We start from the raw sequence: 22,012 nt of genomic DNA, 5'->3' as shown, positions 1-22,012 counted from the left end.
TGACCACTGAACCAGTTTTACATTCAATTTGCCAGATTGTTCGGAATCCATCTCTTAGTTTCTTAACCAGCTCACCATGCGTGACCTTTGTACAAATCTTACTAAAGTCTATGTACACTACATCAACTGCACTACCTTCATCTATACATCTAGTCACCACTTTCAAAAGTTCAACCATATTTGTTAGATGTGATTTCCCATGAAAGACCCATGCTGACTCCCCTTGACTAATCCTTGTTTCTTCAAGTGAAAGTTAACTCTGTTCCCCAAGAATCTAGGTTTTCTTGTTTTCTTTGGACGGGCTTAGTGAGTCGGCATAAAACTGGCAGAAAGTATGAAAAGTTAAGGTTATCCACTTTAAAGGAACAGATGTACAGAGTATTTCTTAAATGATGAGAAGTTGGAAAATATAGATGTGCAGAGGGACCTGTAAATTCTTGTTGTTAAGGCGCTGAAGGCCAACATCTAGATGCAACAAACCCTTAAGAAGGCTAACAGAATGTCTGCCTATATTGAAAGATGATTTGAGGCGAAGGAGTAGAGAAATCTATCTTCAATTGAATAGCAGCCTGGTTAGACTGCGCCCAGAATAATGTGCACACAATTGGTCGCCTTACTTCAGGAAAGATAATACGCCAAAGAGGGAGCACAATGAATGCTTGCCAGACTTGTTCCTGGATTGATGGAAATGCTCTTTGAAGAGGATATTAGGTAAACTGAGCTTGTATTGTCTGGAGTTTCAAAGAATAACAGGTGATCTCATTGAAACCTACAAAATACTTTGAAAGATAGACAGGTTAGGTGTTTGCCTTCTGGGGAGCCTAGACTCAGGGGACATCATTTAAAAATTAGGGAATACCATTTAGGAACAAGATGGCAAAATTGCTTTACTCAGACTATTGAGAGTCTTTGGATTGTTGTACCCCAGAGAGCAGTGGGAGCTCAGCTTGACAGCATATTTAAAGTAGAGATTGATTGATAGATTTCTGACAACTAGTGATGTGTTGGATTATGGCAATATGTGGGTAAGGATCATTGAACATATCAGGCAGCAATGAATATATTAAAGGAGCAGGCTCAGCTGGCTGATTGGCCTACTCTTGCATATTTTCTACCACCAGTCAAGACTTACTCATTGTTTACATGCTGTCTTAGAGCTTGTTATCTAAAGATTTTGGGCCATTGCATTCTTGGGAGCATTTTCAACTATATAACAGTGTAGACATGTTAGAAATGTTTGTGCAAGATTTTTTTTGTAACAATAACATTTATGGATACTAAATCTGCCAAAAGGTTTAATTGACTCAAGAGTCTGATGTAGTTACAATAGAAGACCAGTGTCTGTACAACATGAAAGAACATTAAAAGCCAAAAGAACTGTAGATGCTGGAAATCAAACAAACAAATTGCTGGGAAAATTCAGGTCTGGCAGCATCTGGTGGAGAGAAATCAGAGTTAATGTTTCCCATCCAGCTATTCACCCTCCTAGCCTGATCACTATCCACTCCTTTATCTAACTGTTTCGTCTCTTTGGACTCTACTTCCACCTAACGTCTACTCCTTAGCTCCTGCCCCCTGCCCAACTCTACCTTATACATAAAAAATACAACATTTTCTTACCTGCCATCAGTTCTGAGGAAGGGTCACTGGACTCGAAACTCTGATTTCTCTCCGTGAAAGAATATTGCTCCACTGTTGCTACAACTTTAACTTAACAAACATTAACTTCATCATTACAAAGCAACATGGTTATTTTAGTGACATATGGTCGGTGAAATCTGTTCATTTATTAAAATTGTACCAGTTGTGTGGGCTGTAATTAATTAATGTTTTGTTTCTTTCCTACAGAGAAAGAACACAATTGGGAAGATGAAGACTGGGGAGCATGGGAAGATGGTGAATTGAAAGAGCCTGTATGACCAAATTGTTCTCTATTCTCTTTTTATGTTGTTTGTATTGAAATTGTTAATTAACATCTTGTTGAACCTTGTGGGATTAGGGACTGGAATTTGACAAAAGAATTGTTTATAGATATTTGCTAATCAACCTGTTGAGAGATGTTACAATGATTCTGGAGTAGTGAGACTTGAACCTAGGCCTCTTGGCCCAAAGGTAGGGAGACTACCACTGTGTCGAAATAGCCCTGGTTGTATACTTTAATTTAGAGGCTTACGCACTCTAGACTCTGCAAGGATAGCCAACTTCTCATCTAATGAGTAAAAACTTGGACTAAATGAGACTTAGTTTATTGCATTTCAGTAATTATTTACGGATTATACAAATAGGCTGTACATTAGCAGAGTGACTGTTGGAGGACCAGCATTTGAACAGTCTCCCACAAGATCCTACTTGGCTTTGTCACCAGGTCCTGGTAATATTATTCAAGTGATTGGTGGTTATTGCCCTTGAATTAAGTGTGAACCCCTTCAGGCACTTCTCCGCCAAGCTTTTCAGATGGTTGTTATTGTTATATATTTTGTTTATATAGTTACATTTATCACTGACAGATCTTCACCAAGTGATTGGCTTTAGAAATTCATATGTTTGGTAAGTTTTACTATTTCAACATCTTCTCTCAGGACCTGGAAAAATAGTTGCGCATGATCGCATATGTCCATCACATAGGTTCAGATGAGGCCAACTTCGACAAGGGAGCCTCCGAAATGTCCGCTTTCCGCAACTGAGGATTCCCCAGCTCCGTTGTCAACAGGACCCTCAACCAGGTCCGACCCACCACACTTCTGCCCTCACCCCTTCTCTTCCCTCCCACAACAGCAATCGGGTTCCCTTTATTCTCACTCTCCATCTCACCAGCATCCATCTCAGAAGATAATCAGACACCATTTCCACCAACTCCAGCGATGTGCCACCACCAGAGACACGTTCCCCTCCCCTCCCTTGTTCGCTTTCCGCAGGGACTGCTCCCTCTGGGACCCCCTGGTCCGCATTTCCTTCAACCCCAGCACCTTCCCCTGTAACCGGCAAATGTGCAAGACCTGCCCATTTACCTCCTCCCTCCTCAGTATCCAAGGGCACAAACATACCTCCCAGGTGAAACTAAACACAATTTAGTCTACTGCATTTGCTACTCACAATGTGGTCCCCTCTACATTGGGGAAACACAGCATAGACTTGACGACTTGCTTCACAGATCATCTATGTTCTGCTAGCAAAAAAGACCCTGAATTATCTGTTGCCTGCCAGTTCGATGCACCATCCTGCTCCCTGGCCAACATCTCTGTCTCTGGCTTGCTGCAGTGTTCCAGCGAAGCCCAATGCAAGCTGGAGGAATAACACCTCATTTTCTGCTCGGGGACCCTACAGCCCTCCGGACTCAATATTGAGTTCAATAATTCTAGGGCCTAAACTCTCCCATGTCCCAGCCCCCTACCCCACACACCAGGCCTTGTTACCACATAGGCTGCTAGTACAAACCCCCTGTTATTAGTCACTAATAGTCTCCATTAACAACTATTCACCCTTCTAGTCTGATCATTAGCAACTCCTTTGGCTGCCCAACTGTCTTTCTTTCTTTTTGTGCTGAATCCTATCATTTACTTGGTACCCCACCCACCTCCCCATTTTCTGCATCTAAACTGACATTTTCCCATGCACCATCAGTTCTGATGCAGGGTCACCAGACCCAAAATGTTAACTCTGTTTTTTCCTTCACAGATACTGCCAGACCTGTTGAGCTTTTCCAGCAACTTTGTATTTGTTCTTGGAAGAATAGTAATTTGTTTAATAGACGGTAGTTAACTGGGATTGTCTGTATGAAAATTTGGGGTTCTCTTCTGATCTAGATAAACTCTAATCTCTTATTTTTCACAAAGAATGTCGTCTCCACCAGCGCAGTCTTTTTTTTTTTCTTTTGCGATATTTTGAATCTTTAGACATTGCACGTCTCCTGTTTTTAGTATTGCATTCCAAGGGATGGTATGAACCACAGCATGAATTTCTGTCTTCTCAGACCTCCCATGTAAGCGTGTAGACAGATTCTAATCCCACTTGTTGATTAGTTAGGACTTCCTTGTTTGCCCTCCATAATTGAACTATCGGTGAAACCAGCTTGTACAGTTCCTCAGTTGTGTTATTTTTAAGATTCCTTAATGCTTGAAGTGATATCTACTATCGTTATTGAAGACCCATCTTTGGAAGATTGGGAGATCAGATATTTTACTTTGTCTTGTCCTTTCCTAACCGTCTTGGTATCTTTTCATTTATCTATCATTTATCATCTATCATTTCCAGTTCTTAACTGCACCATGTTGTAATCTGACTTAATACAGCTGTAAATGTTTTGTTTGTCTTGAATTAGGCATAATATTCAGTTGCTGTCTCTTTGCTTACCTTTCTTCTCAAAGTTTGTTCACACTTTGACTCTGAAGTCTTTCCAGTTTTGGTGGCAGTGGAAAACATATCTGCCAAACCTGTGTAGTTACTGCTTTCTAACTCATTGTCATTTCTTAAAAAAAATCTTCCAACTTAACCTCAGATTTTCTTTTCATTTAGGTTCTGCTATGACATAATGGAGCCTGATAAAATCTTCTGACTGTTCTTTCAATTTTTGTTGCTCATGCTCTTCAAGTTTTTGCATGAGATAGAGGCCAATGGATGTCTTTATATTTTAGAACTGAAAATTCCTGGTTGTGAAGTGTACGTAGGTTTTCTAGAAGTTGTTCTCCTCTGTTGGATAGTTGCTCTTTGCATTCCTGAACAATAAGTACACTGCCTCTCACTATGCCGTTGAATATCTGTCAAATGTAAAGAGTTTTTTTAACCAAATCTCACTATCTCATAATATTGTAACACTTGCTCCTGTGTTCAACTTGAAATTTGTGATATACCCATTGACAAATGTCAGTGTGCTTAAATGATTGGAATGGGTCATTGAATTCCCTTCAGAAACTTTGATTTTGTGAGGACTCTTCTACTTCATTTACCTCTTTGTGTGGGTAGTCTCTCATTTCTTTTCCTCTGTGTTGTCTCCTGGTTTGGCACGTTTTGTGAAAGTGGCATATATTTTTTAAAAACAAATACTTTTATTGTAATAGCTGGGAACTGTTTGCCTTGTGATGCTACTTTGCAGAACGGCATTGGTATGAACTGTGTCTGGTGAAAGCCCTAACCACTGCATTGTCTTTTGTCTGTCTCTTTAGCAGTTTGTATAGAGTACCATGCTGTGTATGCTATCACCCTTAGCTTCAGTGTGTAGGTCCTTTAGGGGTTTAGATGGCAATTTGTGTGTGAGGGGTGTCACATTCTGATCTAATGAGAAGAGCCTACTAGAGCTATCAAGATGCATCTCTGCAACTCTTCTGGTTACAAAAATAAGCAGTACATTATTTCTCCCAAAAGATCCACATTTTCCCTCTCCCTAACTCCTTATGACCGCATCAGTGTGGTTGGTATTCATTGCACTCAGTGGTAACCCTTTCAAACAGACATACAAATATTTTCTTTCACTCTGCAACAAGGCTCGTGTGACAGCGTCTTCCAAACTTGTGCTATCTGGCAGCTGTAAGCTATGCACCATCCTGACTTGGAACCACATCACTGCTCCTTCATAGTCATTGGCCAAAATCCTGGAAAAATATCTCTTGTGCAGTGGGTAAATTTAAACCAAATGGAATGCAGCAGTTCAAGGAGACAGCTCACCACCCTTCTTGAGGACATTCAGGATGGATAATTAGAAAGCCAGTGATGCCCACCACCCACAAATGAATTTGTTGGAAAGACACCATGGAGTGTTCAAATAAGGATAATAGTGATGAATCCACACCATTCAGACTGTTGGAAGCAGAGCTGGTCAGGTTCTGGAGAACTATACTGTGTATTGAAGATTGAGGATTGTAGCCCTGGAACTAGGTTATTTGGAAGCTGCAGTCAGACAAGAATCAGTGGCTGAATCTTTAAAGAAAAATGGGCTGGAGGTCTACTGAGGAAGTACAGAACCTTTAAAGGATTATGCCTGAAATAAGTGCCATATGTCCAGAGTAGGTTGCCAAATTAATCTCGGATTATTCTTTGCAATTTAATGTGTAATTCATAATATGTATTAACTGATTTATCTGTTTATGCATGTTCGTTCATTTTGATTTTTTAAGGCAAAAGTTATGAAAAGAAGTTTTGTGCATTGGTTTCTTATTGCATTCCTTTGGTAAATTTTAGTTCTTTTGGCTTATTGGTCTTCACTGGAATCGTGGGTGATAGGTATGATGTAAGACCCCATGGAAGATTTAAACATGACCTGTTTTAGTTCGCACATTCTTGAAGCACCCTGATCATTGTTAATTACTGTCAGTCAGTTTCTGCTGGTGAAAATTACCATTGAGTTTGGAGTCTATTCCTTGAAATTTTAATTGTTGAACATTGTAAAGGAAGTAAATTTATCTTTTTGTTTTATTGCTGATACTTTTCTCCTCTTCATCCAATGTTTATTCCCTTTCAACATATCTGTTTCTGCACCTGATACATTGAATTCACCTATTATTTTTATTATACAATAATTTCTTCTGCTTGGTCCTTGCACTGTTACTTCCACAGTTCTTTTGATTTAACTTATTAAGGTGAGGCATGGTAATAAAATATGGACTATCAGTTTTTGATTTTCATCATCCGATTTTAATCATAGAATCCCTACAGTGTGGGAGTAGGCCACCCAGACTCTCTTCCCCTCCATCCTGTCCCTGTAACCCTGCATTTCCCATGGCCAATTCACCTAGCCTGCCCATTCCTAGACACTGTGGGACAATTTAGCATAGCCAGTCCACCTAACCTGCACACCTTGGCACTGTGGGAGGAAACCGGAGCACCCAGAGGAAACCCATTCAGACATAGAGAGAATGTACAAGCTCCAAGCAGTTGCCAGAGGGTGGAATTGAACCTGGTCCCTGACACTGAGGCAACAGTACTAACTGCTGAACCTCTGACCTCCCCTTTAGTGCCAGGGATTTTCATTGACTGAAATGGATTCAAAGAGGGAAAAGAAACGCTGACTTAAAAATAGTTATTATGATGCCCTGACCCCCAGGTTGAACCAAGCTTCATGAAACAATCAATAAACAGGAACTAGTCTGAACTCAAATTAACATGTTATCAAAGTAACTGAAATCAGGCATCTAGATCTGTACCTTGAGTTTGATTTGTTTTCTTTGGAAAAAAAAACTTCTGAGATTAATACACTTGAAAACAGGGAACTCTGATATTGGGATACACAAAGCAGTTGTATTTCTAGGAGCTTTTGTTTGGCAGAGGCGAAATATAGATGTGTGACTGGGTAATGAGGTTTTGCTCTCGCATGCACACATAGCCAGTGATAACACCACTCTGAAGAAAGATCCAATTAGTGAAGATAACAAATTGTGGAGCGGGATGAACACAGCAGGCCAAGCAGCATCTCAGGAGTACAAAAGCTGACATTTCGGGTCTAGACCCTTCATCAGCCCGAAACGTCAGCTTTTGTGCTCCTGAGATGCTGCTTGGCCTGCAGTGTTCATACAGCTCCACACTTTGTTATCTTGGATTCTCCAGCATCTGCAGTTCCCATTATCACTGATCCACTTACTGAAGGGTCTGTTTCTGTGCTGTATGTCTCTGACTCTATACTGAACCAAGAACTCTGATACCTGCGATATTCACAGTTGCTACTGATCCGAGCCTTTTCTAACTATCCACAGTTTCAAGTAAAAGCCTAACACCTTGAACGCCTTAAGCACTTGAAACTGCATGCTCTTTATCTTAAATTGCGACAGTCCAGTAGAAAAATTAAAACTTTGCATGTTTCTGTAACTTATATTTCTTGGTGTTAACAAGTAATAAAACTGTTCTTCCTTTCACTCAAGAAGAACCTTTAAATTGCCTCCTTAACTGGTTTCTCGTGAACTAGTTAATTTACATATTTATTGAATTAAGATGTGCTAAATAGAATACTAAATCTTTGTGGCCAATAAGGGATGTTGAAAAGCGGGCTGCCAATTCACCCCTGTTCCCCTCCTAGCAATATCAATGATTATCTGTCTTTTGGCTTAGGTTCCGGATGCAGAATTTGCGTTGCTGTGACATAGTCAGTTCCTGAATATTCAACAACTTTACTTTTAAAAATAAATGCATTAACTAATGGCATACTCCTTTTTAGATGTGCTTCTCTGCAGCAGTTTATGGGCTTGTGTTTGCAGACAATGTAAAGGTAAAGGCCAGCAAATTATCTTCACATTCAAGGCCAGTATGTCGGGGAAGTTAGAGTGGCTGCCATCTCAGTTATTCCTTTTGGAGTCATTCTCCTTGAATAGCATTGGTAATGCACGTCATAGACACATATAATAATGACAGACTCAAAAGTTTTCTCTGTTTCTAATACTATTAAAACTAATAATTATAATTAAAGCACATCAGCCAATATGACTGGACAACAGTCTGCAGTAAAGAGTGACAGTAACAGTGTGGGTTCAGTTTCCATACTGGCAGTGGTACCATGAAGGACTCTTTCCTCACTTGAGGGATGGTGAACCTTGGGTTAAACTGCCACCACTTGTCTCTAATGAAAGAGCAGTCATATGATCTGGGAGGTGTTTAATTTTTCTAACAATATATTTACTTTTAAGTTCTGAAATTTGTTGCAGAGGGAAGATCGTTCTACACGCAACACTCCTGCATTGTCATGGCTTCAAGACTGTGTGATCTCACTGTCACCAACAAATGATCTTATGGTGATAGCAAGGGATCAGAAAGCTGTATTTCTAGTGCGTAAGTATTAGCACCTTTATGAATATTTGTTTACTTACAGTTAATGTTTAAATTTTTATTTTGTGGCTTAAATTTACTTTTAGTGGGATATAATACCGGATAATTCAAAAGCAAATCGCTTGTAGCTAGTGGCGGGTTGGGGAATTTCCAGAAAATGTTGCAAATATTTACTAGGTCAAGTAATATCAATGAAAGAAGAGTGAGTTCATTCTTCCCCCTCCTTGCATTTGCCTTCCCTGCTTTGCTGACTAGCTGAATACTTCCCATTATCATTAACTACTTGGTTCTGATACATATACCCTTGAAATATTTATTTGTTTAAAGGTGCTGCCTGACTTCTTCCTGAGTATTTCCAACATTTTCTGATTTTAATTATTGTGTAATTTAATTTTTATTGTTATGGTGCTCTGCTTGTAAAATTTATGACCTTTCCAGAAATAGCCTGCCTTCTAATTTATGAATTTTCTTTTTTTTTAAGCAAAATGGAAGCCTAATGAAAAGGCTCAAGATGAAATGCAGTATTGTGTTACATGGAGTGGTATCTTGAGCGTTGAAGAAGGGTAGGTATAGTTTAGTGAGAGTACTGGAGTTAATGATGATATTTTTGATCACATCATTTATTTAAATGGACGATTGCCTGAAGCAAAGAACTTGTAAATCTTTGTCACACCATATATTACATAAATTTGTTTCAATGTAATTTTGTTTAATTGACAAATAAATGTTCGCATGTTGCAAAAAAAAATCTGCTGGATTTTATGTTGATGTCCCAATGTCATGTGCTGCAAAACCATGAATCACTTGTATTTTGCAATATGATTTCCTGCATGCTGATGTTTAATCATAGGATACCATAGAGGAGGGAAAAAGCAGATGCCTTGGAGGCTAAATTCAGAGTCCCCTTAGGATCACATCATTAAGATGTACTTGATTAGCAGTGGCTTATGAGCAACTCAATTTGCGTGCTTTAGTCGTAGAATAGTTTGTGACTAAGGGGTTAAACAAAAATCAAATCCCAATATGGTGTGAAGAAAGACTGTGTACTTGTTTGACTGATTAAATGGCACTCATGGACATCTGCATGATATTGCATGCTGTCGAAAACGTTTCATAAATCGGGCTATATTTTAAAATCAATTTACAGTTCACAGGCACTTGTAACTTGAAATACTTGCATGCGGAAAGGAGAGCTGTTTTGCACTTGGTATTGATTTGTTGTGACCCTGGATGGTTATTTATGAATAAATTTTGTTAAATTGCATCTCTTTTGCAGTTATATTTTTAAAATTTAAGAACCCCCATATAGCTTTATTTGATGTTTGAATACCATATAATTAATGATCAAGTATACTGCAGCAAATTGGAACAAGTGTACATTTGTAGTAACCGATCTAAAAGATACGAAGTTGAAACTTGGACTGTGTGTTAAGAACTTCATTTCTGGTGTAGTGAGTGTAGCTTTGTGTGAATATTGCAAGGGTTTTCCAATTTCACAACTCTAAGATTCATGTAATTTGGAATAGTGAATGGAAAGTTATAAGGAAGAACCAGGGAGCTGTATACCTGTGACATCGGTGATAGGTCAGTTGGTGGAGGTGATTCTGAAAGATAGGATTTGCATGTGTTTGGAGAGGCAAGGACTGATTTAAGGATCGTAAACATGGCTTTGTGCAAGGGCAGTCATGTATCACAAACTTAAATGAGTTTTTTGAGGAAGTAAATAAAAAGGATAATGAGGGCAGAGTGTAGATGTTGTTTATTTGGACTTAACTAAAGCCTTTGACAAGGTTCCAAATAGGTGAACTTGACAATTGGATACTATATTGGCTTGACAGTAGGAGAAAGAAAGTTGCGGTGAAAGATTGCTTTTTGAACTGGTGGCCTGTGACCAGCAGTGTTCCATGGGGATTGGTACTGGCCCCACTTTTTGTCATTTCTATAAAGAATTTGGATGAGAATTTAGGAGATGTGGTTAGTAAGTTTGCAGATGACACAAGTTTATGGTATGGTGGACAGTGATAAAGATTATCTAAGATTGCAAATGGATTTTGATCAATTGGATCAACGGGCTGAAGAGTGGCAGACGGAGTTTAATTTGGATAAATGCTGGGTATCATATTTTGGTAAAACAAGTAAAGACAGGACATATACAATTAATGGTTGGTCCCTGGGTAGTGTTATAGAGCAGAGACATCCTAAGGGTTCAGTTACACAACGCTTGAAATTTGTGTCACATATAGATATGGTGGCATGCTTGTCTTCATTGCTCAGACATTTGGGTATAGGAGTTCAGACATGAGGTTAAGGTTAAGTAGGATGTTGGTGAGGTCTTTTCTGGAGTACTGTGTGCAGTTCTGGTCATCCTGTTTTAGGAAAGATATTATTAAACTGGATAGGTTTCAGAAAAGATTTACCAGGATGTTGCTAAGAATAGAAGGTTTGAGTTATGAAGATAGACTGGGATATTTTTCAGTGGAGTGTGGGAGGTAGAGGGGTGATCTTAAAGATGTTTAGAAAGTAATGAGGGGCATAAATAAGGTGAATAGCCAGTGTCTTCGACCTAGGGTGGGGGGACGGGGTGGTTCAAAGCTCAAGGGCATATTTTTAAGGTGAGAGGAGAAAATTGTCAAAAAGACATGAGGGGCAGTGTTTTATTTACACTGAGAGTGATTTGCATTTGGAATGAACTGCCAGAGGAAGTGGTAAATGCAGGTACAGTTCCAAAATTTTAAAAAGACATTTGGATAAGCACATGGATAGGATAGGTTCAGAGGGATATGGGCCAAACGCAGGTACGTGGGACTAGTTTAGTTTGCGAACATAGTCAGCATGGACGAGTTGTACAGAGGATCTGTTTCGATGCTGTATGGTAGAGGGTGGTGCATTTTGGAATGACCTGCCACAGAAAGTGGTGGAGGCTGGTACAGTTACAACATTTAAAAAGCATTTAGATTGGTACATCAGGAGGCAGGGTTTAGGCCAAATGCTGGCAAATGGGACTAAATTTATTTCGGATATCTGGTCAGCATGGGCAAGTTGGACTGAAGGGTCTATTTTCATGCTGTATATTTCGAAGTCTCTATGACCAGTCCAAAGCAGGGTTAAATATGGAGCCTTTTGAAGGCACATGGGGAGTACTTGCAAAGGCAGAATGGTGTTTATGACCACAGAGCTTTGAAGCAAAAGAAGGAGGAAGATGAAAGACAGCACCCTGGTTACAGCAGATGACCTTGATGTTGGAAATGGTGAGCACACAGACATTTTTTTTCCAGAAAATGGCAGGAAAGAGGCAACCAGCCAACCTTTCAAAGCAGATCATGGAGATGGTGAGTAGCTGAAGGGAGGCACGGAGGATGTGGATTCATCTTTCACTGCAGGATAGTACAAATCCCAGGTCAGGTGTAGAAACAAGGATGTAGAGGCATCCTTGGACATGGTGACAGCAATAGAGGAGTAAGCCCTCAGTTGGCAAGGTACCCTCACTTCAGTTTTCCCCTAATAAGAGAGAGTGTCATAACAACCGGTGAAATTTCAAAAATGACATTTGTCGCTGCCTCTGACATGAGTATAAAGAACCGTGCTTACCTGTAGGAGAAATATGATCAGAGAAATACAAGGACTTCACCTTTCAGTCAGCTCAGCCCACGCTGATTAGTTTTACTTTTGATCTCCTGAAAGGGCATTGCAGCAGGTACAGTGGGAGATAGGGAGGAGACTGGCCAAACATCAGGAGGAGCACTACCCTGAAGAAACACCATTAAATGACATGCATCTCCACTAGCACAATACTCTCACCTGAGAGGGCCCAGCATCACAGATAGAAAGGATGGTGCAAGCTGACTTTGCAGAAGTAGATCTGGAGACATGTATGAAAACTCTGCAGGGAGTAGGGAGGTATCCAGCTTTTCTAAGCTGAACACAGTTGCAGAGGTTCCCTAGATTGCCCATTATGTGGGTGGATGTGGAGCAGAAAAAGGAAATGTAATGAACTGTCAAAATTACCAGAGGCAGAGTAATTTCTTCATGCTGAAGGTGCAAGATCCATTATTTCCGTGAGTGGCCTGCCAAAATGTGAGGTAAAGAATGGATGAAGATGCCCAACAATGGTTTTTTTATAATGGTGGTTTAATCTGGAAAGCATTCAGCAAGCAGCCACTTTGGTAACTAAATACTCCATTCAACTGCATTGAAATATTTCTTCTACTCTGTTTGCAAGGAGTTGGGAGATTAGCACAGGGAGAGAAGTAAGCAGAGGTGATGGCATTGGGGGCCCACCTCAAGATGGCCACAGCACTTGTGAGGAAGGGTAGGTATGTGAAGATGCTGTGTATGTGCCATGGAACTCACTGGCAGGAGGGTAATTGAGCTTGTATTCCCCTCAGTCAAAATTATAAGGATGAAGTTGTCGCAGGATCCTCTAGCGTGCAGAGCTATGCCTGGATATGTCAGTGGCTCCTCTGTTCCTGCCACACCAGCCCATCCTCCATCTTCTTTCTCCTCTGAAGGTTGTTTGATACCAATATGCTGTGCCAGATTTGAATTGCTTGCTGTGTTGAAGCTCTGGTAGAAGTACAACAGTTAGTGAACTTCACTGCAGAGATGCATGAGCTGTGGTGCAGTTGTGTCAGAAACCAGATCCTCTGGTTTTATATCTTGTCATCCAGCAGCCATTCACTGAGACTGTGAGGCGTTTCAACTACTCAAAGGTAAAAGGCGTTGTGGCCCAAAAAAAATCACATTCATTATTGGACCTAATTATGATTACATACCAGCTGCACATTGAATAAGTAGAAACCTATTCATTTTGGGGAAAATATCTGGTAGTAAGCAATGTAAAACTCATTTACCGTTGATTTTTCCCCTTTTGAATGTTGCTCCTATAATTATCTACTGAGCTTTGTGACTTTCCCCTGAGCACATGCTGCCTTCAGTTTGCTGTGAACAATCAGAAAGAGATACTGCACAAGTGAAACTTAATAGCATTGTAATTATATCTGTCGATGCTTTTCACTCGCACGGATTCCTACTATACAGATGCTGGGAAATCCCAGAGCAAAGTGGAAAGATGGCAGATAATTGATCTAACGCTTTATGCAGTTTTTCCAGCCTCTGTAGCACTGATCCAAATGCCTGGTAAACTTCTGCGCTTGCCAGTCCAAATTCCCAGATTCTCTCTTTTCTCCTGTTTTATCCCTGTCATTGCCAGCACATTGTTTGTTTGGTTTAGTTTGAATGCTGTAGCCTCAAGATCAGACTTTGAATAATGGGAAACTAATAATTTGGGGATGGTGAGAAAAATGTTTTAATTTGCCTAAAATAAATTTCTGATCACATAGAACTGTTGCAGATCTAAGTTTAGCCCAAAAATGTAATTTTCTCAAGGGCCTAAATACAGCTTTAAAGGTTAGTGAGGACTTCAAGTGATTTAATGCATGATGAATATGCTAGAGTGGACTTCTGTATGCTGTATCACATATCTCTAATTCTACTGAGAATACGGCCATGATTTACACATTTTAAGTAGCTTATTATCCTAGACCAGAGTAGTAAATCTATCATCATCCTTGTTGAAATCAACAAATTATATTATCATATGATTGTTAACCAGTACTGTTATTCTTAAAGTAGACTGTAAAGACTGTCTTCCTATTTCTTTGCTCTTTAAAACCCAAAGATTTTCAAGGGTGGCTGTGTATTTTGAAAGCAAGGAATTAGGTGCCAGTTGTCAACCTTGTTTGTGTAGCTGTGGTTTCTAGCAATGTACAAGCTCAAGCCAAGGGGAGGTTTGAGTGAAGCTGATTGGTCCCTAGTCCACAAACCAATTATTGATGACAAAGGTCTCTGATGAATACAATTATGTAATTCGTTGTCAGATAACTGGGTTGTGGATGTGATGGAGAAGAGCTAGTCAGGGCAGAAGAGAAATCAGCAGCTAAAAACTCTAAAATTTCTGCGGCAAGCCTCTTTAAACCTGAAGAAGACCAGCTTATCTTTCCTTCAGCAGGAGCTGCATGTTGTGATTTGGAATTGGACAGGTCAGGGTCCTTCATAAGTGAGCCACTCACCCTGTGCCTCTTAGAAACTAGTAGAAGCATTTGGCAAAAGGAAGGCTGAGGAGGTATCTTCACATCAGCAAGAACCAACCTAACTTGGAAGGGAGAAGAGAGAAGGAGGAGACAGCAAGTTCACTAGACAATTACTTGGGTCTCTTGGATGAACAGTCCAGTGATAATACTACTAGAGGACCTAGGTTTGAACCCCACCATGGCAGATGGTGGAGATTGAATTCAATAAAAATCTGTAATTAGGAATCTAGTGATGACCAAGAAGCCGTTGTCAGTTGTCAGAAAACCAATCTGGTTCTTAGGGAAAGAAACTGCTTTCCTTAACTGGTTTGACCTACATGTGATTCCAGACCCATAGCAATGTGATTCACACTTAACTGCCTCTGGGCAATTAGGGGAAGGAGTGTCGCTGTCTAGGCCACCCTGTGAATGAAAATAAATATTCTCTTGCAGCCATATCTCTATAATGGCTTTCAGATCATAGTTGGCGACTTCACTGTGCATGATAAACTTGTTTACTTTATAAATGTTGTGTGCATTCATACAGAGACTTTTATTTTTGTTATCTAGTTTTGATTATTTGTGTATCCCTAGTGTTTTTTTTTCCTCTGTCCATTTACTGTCGTTCTCTGACCCTGTGGTCTCCGTGATAATGAACCTGACACTGCTGCCAATTGTCATAAAAATCTATCTTCTTTATTAGTGTCACATTAGGGAAGACATCTGCCATCCTTAGCCGATCTGGCCTACATATGATTCCAGATAAACAGCAAAGTGGCTGACGTTTAACTGCTGCCTGAAATGAGCTAACAAGTCACTCAGTTCCATGGTAATTAGGGATGGACAAAAATTGGTGGCTTTGTCAGTGACTCCCATGTCCCAGGAAAGAATAAAGGAAAAATATTATTGGACCCTTGATCTGTGGAGGAGTTGCTATACATAGCAGGCCCAAAGCTGTTTAATTTATATGCCAATTTGAAGTCTCCAGAATTCCCCAAAACCCCCTCTGTAGAATTATTAGATAGCATGAAATGGAAGTTGAGGAGCTGAGTTTCTATTCAAGAGAAAATTATCTGTGCGGTGAGGCCAGTTTGAAAACAACACAACGTATACACTTTTGCAGAGGATTATTTGTAATTTAGTGTCAAATTAAGATGTCAAATTCTTCCAATGGATTTGTCTCTGTTGAAAATAAGAATAATTGAATGTTTACTGCTCGTTGCTCCCCTGATTTATTTCTGACGCTGTCAGGCAAGTAGCAGGGAGACATCTGAAATGTTCAATTTAAATGTGCAATTGCTACACAGCCATATTATGTTTTTTTTCAATTGCCTATTCCACAGAACGTTTAAGCTGTTCCTCTTTTTGCTTTCCAATCAATTAATGGAGAAATAAAGGGGGGAGAAAGTTGCCTGGTGGCAGTGTCACTGAATTAGTAAACCAGAAGCCCAGGGGCTAAAGCTCTAGGGTCACTTGTTCAAATCTCACCATGACAGCCAGTAGAATTTAATTACAATTCATAAATCTGGAATTGAAAGCTGTTTCAGTAATGGTGTCAGTGAAACTATCATTGATTGTCATAAAAACCATCTGGCCCCCTTTTAGGGAAGAAAATCTGGTTCATTTAGTGCTGTCAAGAAGGAAACTGCCATCCTTACCTAGTCTGGCCTACATGTGATTCCAGGCCCACAGCAATGTGGTTGATTCTTAACTGCCCTCTGGACAAGAAAGCATGAGCAATAAATGCTGGCCTAGTCAGTGACATCCACATCCTGTGAATGAATTAAAGTGACATCCTGTCATTGGATTTCCTGTCTCCTATTCTGGCCAGTTACCCTCCTTCCTGGATCTGCTCTCCAAGTATTTTTCACCAAGCTAGCTATGTTCCTGTGTTTTTTCTGAACCCTAATCTTACTCAGTTATATCAAACAAATACTGCTTTTGGGCTGTCCACCCCATGTCCACACATCGCACGCACGCATGCGCACACACACCTTACCTATTGTGCACATTCCCTCTTTCAGTCAAGCCCCTCACAGCTGTTCTCATTACCTAGAACCATTCAATTGTTGTATAACTACTCCACGTGCTCATACATAAAGCCCATGTAGTTAATAGCGCAGTTGACAGCATCTCTGCTTAATATGAAGTTTTATCTTTGTTCTCCAGTTGATTGCCCCTGGCTGTGTGCACAGTGATCCCTTATCTCCCTGCGTGACCAATTAAAAACCTTCCAGTTATCCTTACCTCCTAGAGAATTGCATGCAATTCATTTTGAAACAGTAAAATATTATAAACCTGTAAAACTTTCTGTATGCCTTGAATGTTAATATGTTTCTGTTCTCACAATGCTGACTTTCCACATCAAGAAACAGAAATTCATCTTAACTTTTTTTCTCAGTCATTTTTTAAACCTTTTCTAAGCTCAACATGAACTTTATTTGAAGAGCAAGTTTCAAAGATTTTTATGAAAAAAAATCTGTGATTATTTTTAGTAACTAAGTGAAGCAGTGTTTTTTGGGGTGGGGGGAACCTGGGGGAGAAGGGTACAAGTATTGAAAACATTTGAGGGAATTTGTTCAATATGTCAAAATGTGATTTTTTTCGAGATGTAATGGCCTAGTGATATTATCACTGGACTGTTAATCCAGAGACCCAGATAATGTTCTGGGGACCCAGGTTCAAATCCTGCCATGGCAGATGGTGGAAATTGAATTTAATAAATTTCTGGAATTGTGAGTCTAATGATGACCATAAATCCACTGCTGATTGTCAGGAAAAACCGATCTAATTTGCTAGAAATTGCTATCCTTCCCTGGTCTGGCCTACATGTGACTCCAGACCCACAGCAATGTGGTTGACTTTTAGCTTCCCTCTGGGCAATTACGGATGGGCAATAAATGCTGCCTGGCCAGCGATGCCCTCATCCCGTGAGTGAATAAAGGAAAAGAAAATTAAAATAGCGCTAGTGGCTTGTTAAGGCATTCACAGTGTGATATTAACATGTGATGTTGCCATTTATTTAAACATGACACAGGAAGCAAAGTTTGTGAAATTTGGAAGTGTCAGCTGTGTTGTATACAAGACTCAATGTATAAAGTAGATATTAAAAATATACAAGTATACAACAACTGCCTGCTGCAGCCTGTCTTGTGTGATTTCTGGCATTGTATGATCAAATACTATAAGCTAGGGTGTAATGGTAATGTCACTGGATGAGAAATTCGGAACCCTGAAAATAGATTCAAATCCCACCATTGCAGATCATGAAATTTGCATTAAATAAATATTTGAAGTTTTAAAACAAAACTATAATCTACCGGTGACCATGTAACCATTAAAACTGACTGGTTCATTGGAACCCAACTGGAAGGGAACCTGCCACCCTTAACTGATCTTGTCTTTTTGTGACACAGACCTGAGAAATGTAGGTGAGTCTGAATTAAAGATGGGCAATAATTGCTGACCTTTTTTATATCCCATGAATGAAGAATTTTAAAAAAGCAAAAAGGTGGATTTTGAAAGCCAAATTGGTGCTTTTGGGCCTGATGCTTCAAGCAATCCATCTTGTGTTAAATACATAATTATGAATATTTAATATTCATATTTAATAAGAACAAAAATTAAAGTCTTAATCAATTGATTATTTGATATGAATTGTCTGAGTGAACTGCTTGTATCTAGTTGAATTATTAAACTAACCCATGAGTTTAGCTTTTTGACTTTAGTAATGCTTTTGTTCCACTTGATCTGTGATGTACATGACAAGTGACTTCTAATCTGATTGCTTATTATCTTTTTTGACAGAGAATGCATCAATAGTACAATTTGTATTCCACTTGCAAGTCAGAAAAGGTAAGTGTTTTTGTACTTGAGGATCTCTTCATATCTGTGTAAGTATGGTCAAAACACACAAAATCTTCATTAAATAAGACACCTTTAACTTTTTTTGTGATACGTGAACAGTCTTATTTCCATTTCAAAAAAATTACAGATGAAGATTGATTCTTCCATGTTCATTTTGTCATCATGATACTCAAATCTGTGACTTACTTGCTTGTCTAAAACTTAGCTGGAAAGATCTGCTTGGAGTTTTTTTCTCCATCAGTGAGTAACCTTGACTTAAAGTAATTTTGTAGGTGCCGTGTGTAAAAGTGGCAAAAACTAAAATTACTAATTAGCACGTGTGCTCAATATTCTGCCTTTAATGAGAATAAACTGAAGCTTTAAAGTAATCCCAGAGTTTTCTTAAGTGATGCCATTTAAAATAAGTAGCCACTTATGCAACCCTTTGTTTGGAGTCCTTGCGTGCCAGCCGCTGAAGGTAAGCATGCAGGTGCAGTAGGTGGTAAAGAAGGCAAATGGTATGTTGGCCTTCATTTGTGAGAGGTTTTTGAGTACAGGAGCAGGGATGCGTTGCATTTATACAGAGCCTTGGTGACGCCTCATCTAGAATATTGTATGCAGTTATGGCCTCCTTTTCTGAGGAAGGATGTTCTTGCTCTCGGCGGGGGAGGGGGGGGGGTTTGGCGGGGCAGGTGGGGGTGGGGGCGGAGTTGGCAGGGGGGGGGGTGGCAGGGGGTGAGGGGAGGTGCAGCAAAAGACTGCCAGGCTGGTTCCAGGGCTGATGGATCTGACTTATGAGGAGAAGTTGACTAGGTTGAGATTGTTTTCGCTACTGTTCAGACAAATGAGAGGGTGCCCATCGAAATTTTATAAGTCTCTAACAGGATTAAACTGGGTAGGTGTTGGGAGGATGTTCCCGATGGTGGGTGTGTCCAGAACCAGGGATCACAGTCTGAGGATTCCTGGTAGGCGATGTTAGGTTTGGAGATGAGACATTTCTTTGCCCAAAGATTGGTGAGCCTGTGGAATTCATTACCACAGGAAGTAGATGATGCCAAAACATTCAATGTATTCAAGTGGCAACAAGAGAGAGCAGGGATCAAAGGTTATTGGGAGAAAGCAGGATTGGACAATCGATTTGGACGATCAGCCATGACCGTGAAGAATGGCAGAGCATGGTCAAAGAGCCGAAAGGCCGCCTCCTGCTCCCATCTTCTATGTTTCTGTTTGTTCTATTCAGAATTTTATGAACAATTTAGCTGTTTTTCAGCAACACTGGCTGTTGCCTTGAAACCTTGTCATGCTTGTAAGATTTTGGTCTGTTGAAATTTATTTTTTTTCCAGAAATGGTCTCTTAGGGGATCTGGGAATATTTGGTTGATTTTCAGTAACTAAATCTCAGTGCAGTTGCAAAACAGTAAAACTGTCGCTATAATAGTTGAGGCTGTTCATTTGAGAATGTGGTTCAAGATGTTACTGCCAGCTAACCTGTTGGCTTAGTGCTGTACAGGTTCTTTTGATGTTACTGTAAATAGTGTTAACCTATTGATGTAGCTGTAACTGTAACTGGCAAGGACTTTTTTTATAAAAGAATTCTTTCTTTGCTGCTGTGCCTTGCCAGTTGTGCAGAGACTTTTTCAGAATTAGAAGTTGAGCTGTTTGCCACAATGCCCAACCTTGGCCCTGCTTTTACAGTGGCATAGTTGCTGCAGCTGCTCTAATCAAGCTTCTGATTAGTAGTGACCATCCATCAAATTAATAGTAGGGGAAATGGCGATGGTGTGGTTGAAGGTTGACAGCAATAATGGTAGTGGCAACAGGGTGGCATGGCTAGCTGTTTTCTGTTAATATTGATCCCTGCTTGCAAGTAAGTATATGTATTTCTTTTCGTCTCCCTACATTCAGATTTCCCATCCTAATTCTTAAACAGTTTGCCTTAACTACTATTCTGTCACTACTCCAGAAGATTTATCTTCAATCAGCTATTTTCTTTTGATTTGCAAATTCTGATGTGTTACCTGTTGGACTCTTGAGCTGTAAGTTGACAGCTCCGAAACTGAACCTGTGCAATTTGTAATCTATTTTTCTTGAAAAGAAACAATAGCTATTAAGTTTTCAGAGATAATGGGAACTGCAGATGCTGGAGAATTCCAAGATAATAAAATGTGAGGCTGGATGAACACAGCAGGCCAAGCAGCATCTCAGGACCACAAAAGCTGACGTTTCGGGCCTAGACCCTTGGGTTGGTGGGGGAAGTGACTAACTTTCTTTCGAGCATATACCTTAATTTATCAAACCTTCATTTCTTTTGAAACCCATTTTTAATTTCCTCAATTTCATTGTAAGTGTATAGTGTTGGTTGCTTAAATTGGCAGTCATGACTGAAGTTTTATGAAGTTATGTTAGATATCCTTACAATGCCTTGCTAGCACTTGGCCTTTACTGATAAACTGAAGCTACCCAGTGTATCCCTTTATATAGTTCTTCATAGAATCATAGAAACCCAGCAGGGTGGAAGCTGGCCGTTCGCCCCCTTGAGTCCATGCATACCACCCAGCTTCTACCCCCCATCCTATACCTCCATTTCCCACTCTAGAGACTAGGGCCAATTTAGCATAGCCAGTCCACCTAACCTGCACATCTTTGGACTGTGGGAGGAAACCAGAGCACTCAGAGGAAACTCCACACAGACAATCGCTGGAGGGTGGAATTGAACCTGGGTCTCTAGTGCTGTGAGGCAGCAGTGCTAACTACTGAGCCACTGTGCCACCCCCTTAAACAGAGGTGGCAAGAATCTCAAAATCCTCTGAGACGACAACGATAAACATCTTCATATATTGCGGAGATGCTTGCAAGTTTCTTCCTTGTTTTCCGATTGCTAAGAACATACAGTTGTGCCTAGACTTTGCATTCGGGCTGTATTTGTATGATAATGGTATATGTGCTCCAGAATATTTTGTTTATGATTTTGAGAAAATTGTGACAGCATATACTTTAAGTATGAAAACTTGGAGTTAAATAACTTGTCTGTAATAATTGACAGGAGCTCCACAGGCCGACCAGACTGGACATGTATAATTGTTGGTTTTACCTCTGGATATGTTCGATTTTACACTGAGGTAATTAATTCAGATTTTCATTTTGGTGATCCACATTGAATTTAAAATTTAATACAATGGCAAAATAAAAACAATAACATATTTGAAATATCCATATTAGGCAGTGTCTAAGACAGAAACAGTGAGCATGTAAGTTTATGACCTTATGTAAGAATTGGAAATGTACAAATGCAGGGAAAGGGGATCAGGTGAGATTATAATTCATGGCCCAGTTTTTTTTTCCAGATGGCAGCTTTG

General features: G+C 39.9%; 1 protein-coding gene across 1 annotated transcript in view; it reads left to right on the top strand.

Annotated features, from left to right (window-relative positions):
• The window catches only part of rab3gap2 (RAB3 GTPase activating protein subunit 2 (non-catalytic)), a 94,029-nt gene that overhangs the window by 12,493 nt on the left and 59,524 nt on the right, over positions 1 to 22,012 (top strand). The window contains exons 2-6 of the mRNA XM_059648579.1: positions 1,849 to 1,913; positions 8,622 to 8,745; positions 9,224 to 9,305; positions 18,618 to 18,665; positions 21,700 to 21,775. Of these exons, the coding sequence (XP_059504562.1) occupies positions 1,849 to 1,913; positions 8,622 to 8,745; positions 9,224 to 9,305; positions 18,618 to 18,665; positions 21,700 to 21,775 (395 nt within the window). The remainder of the gene's footprint in view (positions 1 to 1,848; positions 1,914 to 8,621; positions 8,746 to 9,223; positions 9,306 to 18,617; positions 18,666 to 21,699; positions 21,776 to 22,012) is intronic.

This window comes from Stegostoma tigrinum, chromosome 9, assembly GCF_030684315.1.
Source record: "Stegostoma tigrinum isolate sSteTig4 chromosome 9, sSteTig4.hap1, whole genome shotgun sequence".
In the NCBI taxonomy this organism is placed as follows: Eukaryota; Metazoa; Chordata; class Chondrichthyes; order Orectolobiformes; family Stegostomatidae; genus Stegostoma; species Stegostoma tigrinum.
Note: the sequence above shows the minus strand (reverse complement) of the source record. Positions and strands in the feature narration are given on the sequence as shown.